Source organism: Eleginops maclovinus, chromosome 5 (assembly GCF_036324505.1).
Source record: "Eleginops maclovinus isolate JMC-PN-2008 ecotype Puerto Natales chromosome 5, JC_Emac_rtc_rv5, whole genome shotgun sequence".
In the NCBI taxonomy this organism is placed as follows: domain Eukaryota; kingdom Metazoa; phylum Chordata; class Actinopteri; order Perciformes; family Eleginopidae; genus Eleginops; species Eleginops maclovinus.
The window spans coordinates 14,366,788-14,375,441 of record NC_086353.1 but is presented as its reverse complement, the minus strand read 5'-3'; the positions used below and the strand labels follow the sequence as shown (position 1 = coordinate 14,375,441).

General features: G+C 40.2%; 1 protein-coding gene across 2 annotated transcripts in view; it reads left to right on the top strand.

Annotated features, from left to right (window-relative positions):
* Positions 1-4,264: 4,264 nt before the first annotated feature.
* The window catches only part of dlc1 (DLC1 Rho GTPase activating protein), a 73,850-nt gene continuing 69,460 nt past the window's right edge, over positions 4,265-8,654 (top strand). For both annotated transcript variants that reach the window (XM_063883582.1, XM_063883581.1), the window contains exons 1-2: positions 4,265-4,826; positions 5,766-7,722. In XM_063883582.1, the coding sequence (XP_063739652.1) occupies positions 5,830-7,722 (1,893 nt within the window). In that variant the 5' untranslated portion in view covers positions 4,265-4,826; positions 5,766-5,829. The remainder of the gene's footprint in view (positions 4,827-5,765; positions 7,723-8,654) is intronic.

Below are 8,654 nucleotides of genomic sequence, written 5' to 3'. Positions count from 1 at the left end.
TGTCCAAGGACAACACGTTTTCCTGGATCCCTACTGGAAGAGTCAATGCCAGCAGAGCATATGTTCAGCAGAATCCCGGCTGGGCGGGGGTTTAGTACGTCACCATCTTGGCCTCAAAAGGTCTGGTCCTCACTCAAGAATCATTCCTCATAAACAACAAGACAAGAGGATAAACATAATGTGTGTTTGTCCTCAGATGTTTTCCAGATTCAAGCTGTTAGAATATAGAATAGAATAGAATTACTTTATTGATCCCACTTTGGGACATTTTTATGTTGCAGCAGCATAAAAACAGTCAATATAGTTACAATACAAAATAAATATGTTGAATTTTTGGAGGATTTTATGAATTCCAAAGGCAAAATATTTTTTTCTACATTGCACCTACATTTCTTTAGTTTTTCTGTTCCAAAAGCGATTGAAAGGGTTCCGATAAATTCATTTTCATAATAGATTGTTGGACCTTTTTATGCATAGTGTGTATCTTACAAGGTTTTCGTTTGTGTGGTACATTTTTTCCTTAACATGAAAGAAAAGTTTGAAAAATCAAAGTTGAACATCTGCTAGGTAAACCAATTGAAGGATAGCAGAGGGCTGCATGTTTTGAATGTCAGCCTGTGAATCACTTACCACATTCAATGCTAATGTGCATGCGAGTGTTATGTCTATGCCTGTTTGCATTCCTTCACACTTTTTAGGGCTGCAGAAATGTGGTTATAGGGTTACGAGGCATTTGTTTAAGTCAGAGTACAGAGATGAAATCCAGCTGTTGTTGCTAACTAGCCTTGCCATAATTCATACAGGACTGTCTGTTTGAGATGCAGGTAGATGTTAGGATGTTGCATTTCTCAATTGCAGAGCATTCCCATTACGATATGTTTTAAAGAAAAGTGCTGTTTGATTTGGAAGGCTTTTCAAGGCATTTTTCTCTTTGTAAAGCCCAAAATTACAAGTCACAAATTGTTTCAAGGGATTGGAAATCGGTACAGCATATGGCACCCTTTAAGATGTTTGGTAAAATAAAGAAAAACTTCCAACCAACATTTTTTTAATGTTTAGACAAAATGAAGGAAACTTTAGAATGAGCAACACAAGAGGGATAGTTTGTGAAGCAGATGTGTCTGCAACGTAAACATAAAACCTTGTTTCCATATGCATTAAAAGCAGGATACAGCACAAACAAACAAATTAGATATTGTAATCAACCGAGTATTTACAGGAATTTGGAGTGCGGGGTACTGTGTCTTGAGAAGAGTAAATAAAGGCAAAATAATTGGACCTCTGCCAGACAATGATGGCCCCCCCCAGAGAATTGAGTTGGATGTTTGGTATTGACACACACACACACACACACACACACACTCCTCTCACAAGAAGATAAATTAGATTATTTTAGCCTGGAGATTATTATGGTCTGTATCCTCAATAACTCTTACTTCCTGTTCCCACGGTACTGGTCCGACTATAAACCCTGGTCAGTAGCCCAGACCCCCTCGGTTTCTCCCACAAGGACTTCTTGCATTTAGACCCAGATGATTAAATACCATTTCTTAATTTAGACAGCAATGGAGCCCTCAACTGTCTTTTATAGCATCATCTGCATTGGGATGTTTCATTCAGGAATATTCAGTAGCTCAAGTTCCCACCCACGACTCAGATGCTGTCAGTTAAACATGCATGACTCTAAACTTTTCAAAAGGAGTTGTTAACCACAGGGCACAGCAAGTGACAGGAAGGGATTGCAAGGATATTGGTGTGGTTGGTTGATGTTAATTTTAGATCTTCAGAAGAGATTCTGGCATTTTGATTAGTTTTTCCTTTAGTGCACGTGAACCGGAGATCCGTTTTAACAAGTTTGCATAACTACCAGGCAAGTACAGTAGAACAAAGTTATTTAAAGAAGCCTAAAAATGGGTGCAACAACATCTTCTCAAAGCAGTCTTTGTGTATGCAAGGACTTAAAATGACTCAGTTATGGGAGGGACACGTTTTCTTTTCTTCCTATAAGCGTCACCTACATTTTCCTACATGGGCAAAGAGTCTGTGTTCCTCAATGCCCATGATTTAGGCTTATTTTTCCAATAACAAACTATATCAGTGAGGAATGTGAGGCTGTTTCCTTTGGACCCTCACTGCTCTACTTAAGAAGCAGAGGGGTCGAACAGTGGGGGATTATAGGGTGAATCATGAATGGGTCTTTCTTAACCATGGATGTGACCGCTCTAAACATGTGAGCAATGATGCTGCATGCCTGTGTCAATGTTCATGCTCGTCCTCTGTGATGCGGGCCTAGACAGAGTCAGGACTGTAGCTATGAGTCTTAAAGGAAAATAAATATTCTGGACTAACTTACAGATATCGTCATTAACATTCCAAAATAAAAAAAAGCACACACACATTATCAAAAAAATAACAATTCTGATAAAATTGCACTTCATATTATCCAAAACGGTTTTGTGAAGTCATAGACAAATGTTATGTTGTGGGAGCAAGGAACAGTGGGAAAAGATAAGTATACGATAAAGACAAATGTCCCCCTGTGATATCGTTTAGCTTTTTTTGCATAACTTGGAGATCATTCGTCTCCATTTTATGTCAAATATCCATAAAATCACAACTGAAAGAAGGTTTGCAATCTTTGCATGGTGGCATTCCCTCAAAGCACTGCTCTGCCTCATGTGTATGTATAGATTGCAGCTACAGGGACATTGCTGATGGACATTTAGTCTCACACATGTTGTTAATTGAACATGTGTTTGCACAATGTCACTAATGGATCAGATAGTGACGTAGACCAGTTGCCCTGTGGCTGCGCACGATTATTGTCTGTGGGGGGGGGCTTTTAGATTACAGGCCTGTGTTGGATGTCCACAGGAGGTAATGAGTGGATAGCCTGAGTCATGCGTTGTGTTGGCCTCTGCACTTCAATCACCAACCATATCCACATAGAAGCTACTGTGACCAAAAAGATCTGCACTTGGTTACACTGCACTCGCCGTAACCACAGAGCGCATCATGTGACACGCTACAGAGGAGTCTTGTTGAACTTGGATCCTTCTCCCTGAGTACGACCATCTGTGTCCCTTGAGAGCCAACATTGACAACAGAGTACATTTTCCCAGCTAGGCCCCTGAGAAAAGACTCATCCAGAGCCTCACCTCACATCTGGACGACCCAGAGGTTAGAGGCCAGGGTTGCAGGGATAGTTGAAGGGGTCTTCATTTCAGTTCTCTTGTGCTCGCATTGTCCCCGTTGCTTTGATGCATTCCTCTTTTTTGCAACTGACCCTAGTGTAAAAATAGTCTTCATACATTTGGTCTTAGCTTGAGTTTATAAACATTACGTGACAAAACATGTATTTGGATCGAGTAGTAAGATTTGTATGTATATATTGATGTAAATCAGGAGATTCTGTGAAATATTTAATTTATTTTACAACCCCTGCTTCAATCTAACTTCAAAGACAAACTTAGCCAATAATAACATTTGTCTTAAATTGTATTAGTGTCATTATGTGTAAATATCCTTTGCCTTTTGTGGCTTTAGGCTCTAAAAAATTACTACATTAGGAAACACATTTGGGTCCATAAATGTTGACTAATAAAACAGAGGTATCATGTAGAGATTTTTAAAAAGGGATTTAGATTATATATTCTTACAGAATATTAGTAAAATGCTTTCTCAAAGCATATATGTACAAATATCTTGCTTTGTTTTTTATTAGCACCAGTGTATTTAGTTAAGAGTCTCTGTAGTGTTACAAGATGGCCAAAATTGAATAAAATAAATTAGGCATACCTCAAAAATAACTGGAAAACATTAGAGCAATCTCTCTTGGCCCGCAGCCAGAGGTGTTACGAAGCAGCCTGTCTGTTACTAATCTAAACCAACTGTTGCTAGCCTTGCACAGCTTAGTGAAATAGCATGCTGAGGGCAATGCAAGAAAAGTCCACTGAGAAGAGGAAAGGGACAAGTTGCGAGCGACAAAACTGAGTGGTTCTAAAGTAGTAAAGCGCGAGAGTACATTAGAGGCAGTCGAAGTGAATAAATGCGCATAGTGTGCTGGGGGAGTTGTGAGACGGGGGATGGGGCTCCTAGGATGTGAGTCAGATTCCCTGTCAAAACCAGCAGGGAGGGGACCTGATGAGAAAGGGATGGAACCAAGGAGAACAGGGGTGGAGTGGGGGAAAAAAAACCCGGCCCCTCTTACACTAGCGGACTCTTCGGCATTCAACGTCAGCAAAAACCTTAATGTGATCAAGATGGAAGTTGTCTTTGGACTTTTCACTGCTCCCCGGCTTTCTGCCTGCCTTTGGGGTATTTACTGCTTTTCCGACAGTTTTACAGCAAAGTTTATGACTGGAGTCCAGAAAACGTCTTGCATAAACTTAGACTAAGGACTACTTACAAAATAAAACGGATGTCGAGTCACTTGGAAAGCAATGGATTCATATTTTCCCAAATAAAGACTCAACGGATGAATGAAAAGCCAACTTGCAACCCATCTCTGGATCACTGCAGTCGAAGCAATTAGTGGATCTATAATCTATTTTCTGGATTATCACCTGTTTTAATTTCTGAATACAAATCTACTGGATTATATTGTACAAGACTGAGTTATTTACAAAGAGTAAATACCTTCGCTCCCAAATATTTGACATCTATTGAAGTGACAGTTTGGCAGTTCAACAGCAAGCTGAAAGAGGAACAGCTTTGGGACATTTTATATAGCCTTCTTTGTTTACCTTATAACCCAAAGCAGGTTCATATCAGAGGTTCCAGATGGGAGATGGTGTTATCCGACTCTTTTCCTGAGGAAACAAAAGGTGAAAGAATTTGGAAAATATTAAGTATTACGTTTAAACCTAAAGAAAGTTTTAGACATGTTTAAAAAAAGTAGTTTTAAATTGAAAAACATTGAACTAGATGAGATTAGATTTGTAGTCACTTCCTGCTCAACACTCTTTATTCTTATTCTTCTCTTATGATGATTTTTGTTTTGTTTTAACATGTTATAAATGTTCAGTTTGAATTGAATACACCCTGCTTCTTAAATCCACGTGTTCTTTAATATCTGTACATTCTGACCTAGAACAACAGAAAAAAAGAGCGCAGAGGTTGGTTTGCTTCATGTTGTAATAAGAGCATTATGATTCTGTTGGCTCGTGGAGACTCAGCTGTTGAGGGACAATAACTGTAATTTCCATTTAGCTCCCTTTGGTGACTTCACTCTAATTTTTGTGGGTGTATGGATAGATGAAGATTGACAGTTAACCAACACCCTATACTTACAGACCACCTTACAGTGTGAATTTGAAGAAAATAAACTGGTTTGGTTACAGTTTACGGTGTTGCAAAGTAAACAAGAGATGTTTGCGCTTATCCTGATTATCATGACGTTTCAGAATCCAGGCAGCTTTGTTGTCTTTATTCTAGGATGCTTCTTAAAACTTCTGACAAAAACAACTGTTCCTGATCATGTACATTCAAGGAAGTCTGCATGCTATAATTAGAAATTTGGAACTGCTTTGCTTGAAAAGATAATCCCATGGTAGATTAGCATAACTAGGAATCATGTAGATCCAGCAAGGTTTGTACTTTAAGGGGAATTGTGAATGCAGTATAATTACACCCCTTTTCAACTTTGACTCACTACTCCCTGGCTGTTTACTTTAAAAGTGAAATGTTATTTACCACATTGTCTTTTGTACATTCAGTTTCTGTAATCTCATAACTTGCCCCATTTATTTTCTCTATTTCATCAGATCTGGTTCTCGATTTTTGCCTGGCGTCAAAAGCAGATCTATGGGATAGCACTGGCTGTCCACAATGCCAGTAGCCATAAGGAAAAGAAGTTGGGAGGAGCATGTGACTCAAGCTTCAGGATTACAATACAGTTATGATGATCTGGACCTGGTCTGCTGTTATGGGGTGGACAGCGAGGGGCCTTGGTTGGGAGCAGGGGCTTCCAAGCAAGGTCGACGGACGAGGTGTGCCTCTATGCCAGAGGGCTGCCACCAACTGCCAGCAGAAAACCCTGTCCAGGCACTTGAGTTGACAGCTCCTGCTGGGAATGATAAGGCTGAATCCCAACAGTTAAAGCTAATGGAAAATAATGCAAACGTTTCACTGGGATATCAGGAAGAGTCTGTTCATGGCCCGTATGAGTTGGTGGATGTTAATATTCACCAAAGGGCTTCTGAACCGGAGCATCTCCATTTAGCAAACATTGGGAAGACAAGAGAATTTCACTGTAACTGTGGGATGTCCAGTGAAAATAATTGTTGCGCAACCGATAGCAGCAGTCACAGTGTGAAAACCATCAATGGTGAATGTAAAGTTGCCTCGGAGAGTAGCCAAAGACACGACATCTGCAATGACAATAATGTCTTTAAAGAAAAACATATCTCACGTGAAGAGCAACAGTGCATCTCTATTTCTTCGAACAATGGGCCTCCACTGCCTGTATCTGCTGGTGAGCAGCCTGGCAAACTTCCAAATCATCAGGAAACAAAGGAGAGCCATACAGAGGGTTACAGCCGACCTCCTGAAATCCCTGAGGCCACATTGAACCAGTCGTCTGCTGCTGAACTGGAAGCTAAAAAGGGCCTTCCAGATGTCGAGAAAGAGAAGCTTCCCACTTCTGGCCATGCCGATGTAAGTTTGACCTTACCTGTTGGTGTGCTACATAGTTTAGTAAATATGATGGATAGTGGGGATGTGATGTCACAGGCTTGCAAAACTATGGAACCAAATGTGACTTTAGTGGTAGAGGATTTTTGTGACAAAGGAGTTATTGAAAGCCAGAGTTCAGAGTCTGCCGACACGCTGGATGAAGAAATTGTTGTAAATGAAAATACAGGGCTTAAACATTACTCGAGGGACATTCAACGAGGAGATCAGGATCATCATGACTGCAGTGGGGTATTGGATCAGGCTCATGCTTGTGAAACATCCCACCAGACATTGTTGAAACAGCATAATGTTGAAATGAAAGCAGTGAACGGGCCTCAGGGAGAGAAAAGTGCACAAGGAGAAGGCAGCGAGAAAGCAGCAGAGGTCGGGGATGAGCCAATCACATCATCGGATATTTGTTACAAAGGTCAGTGTTGCTCTTTGACAGTCGGCAGCATTGTTTCAACTGAAAAACTGGATACTGGATATTCAGGTGAAAACCCCATAAAGTCCTCCGTAAATCAACCGATGGACAACAGTGATGAAAAGTCAGTGTCCAAAGAATTGGCTTGTTGTGAGAATCAAACCATAGCCCAGCAGTTGGAAAATAGCTGTTCAAAACTGGATGCTATCCCAGAAGTTAGCCACGTTGAGCCACATGACATCCCTTTACTAGATCCTCAAAAGAACATTGCCTCAGATTTCATCCAAAATCCACATGTTCAGCACTCCCATATGGATGATAAACATGCAGCTCCTGAGCAGCACAACGAAAACCCTGCAGAGGTCAATCAAGAGCTCTCACCAGAGGGACTCCATGGCAACCAAGCTTCTGGTTGTTACCTCAGTGAGTCACCTGCCCTTGAGGTGGCAGATGGCCGGAGGGAACACCACAGGCCAGGAGCCACAGTCTCTAGAATGGATGAGCCAAACGAGGCCACACACTCAGATCTTCACAGTGACACACAACTTGCCATTCCTGTTTTAGATGAAACGAATGAACCTGGAGATCAAAAAGAGGACGTGGTCAAAGTGCGCTTGAGAAAGGTAAGGCTCTTTTTAATATATATTTAGAAAGAATGCAAGGAATAATATTTGAAATACAATTTTCTTTAGTTTCTTTGTAGTACTTGCGATTGTGACACATCTTGGCCTAAAAATAATGTTTAAAAAATAAATAATTATAAACTGATATAGAGGCATGTATGGCCTACAAATGATTTTTTGTCCCACACTCTGGCAAGCGTCTCGGAAAACAATGACTTCACTCTCACATGCTCACAGATCTGTGAGTGGGGCGATCTGTGAAATGTTTTACTCTTTCTCAACTGCTCATTGCAAAACAAGGTCCTATAAGGGCATGGAGACTATGAACACAGAGAGGGCTGGAAGCTCAAGTAATGTCTGGTGTGAAAGGCTTAAACAGCTCTCTCCAGAAAATACTGTATGTTGTACTATTTACTGTTGGCTAACATAGTTCTTAGGGACAGTATATTGCTAAAAATGTAATAAGAAGTTAAAAGATTTGTGCACAGTGGACGTAAGCAATGGCCCGAGACCGGACACAGAATGTTTTCACTATTAGTAGTTGCAGTGTTGTCCTTTTGGTACAAGAAATCCATTAATTACAATGCAAGGAGCATAAGAAAGGCATGTTGTTTAGACAAGTACCATATTGTGTAAAGTCGGATTCTAGCTGAAGACAATTACCCGCATGTGGTCAGGGACTCTTAACAGAGTTTATTGTGAAAATCCTTTGCTTGAGCTGTTTTCAACTTTATATTTTATATTTTGAAGCCATACAAAACCCTTTATAAAGAGGACTGTTCTGATTTTTTTTTTTCTTTTACTTTGCATTTCTACATATAAAATAGGGTAACACATAACGCTTTCAGACACAAGTTGACATGATGCATTATAAGACACTCTGGTTGTGTTTGTGTTCCTGAAAAGTATATTAGTTGTGTAATCCCAGATAT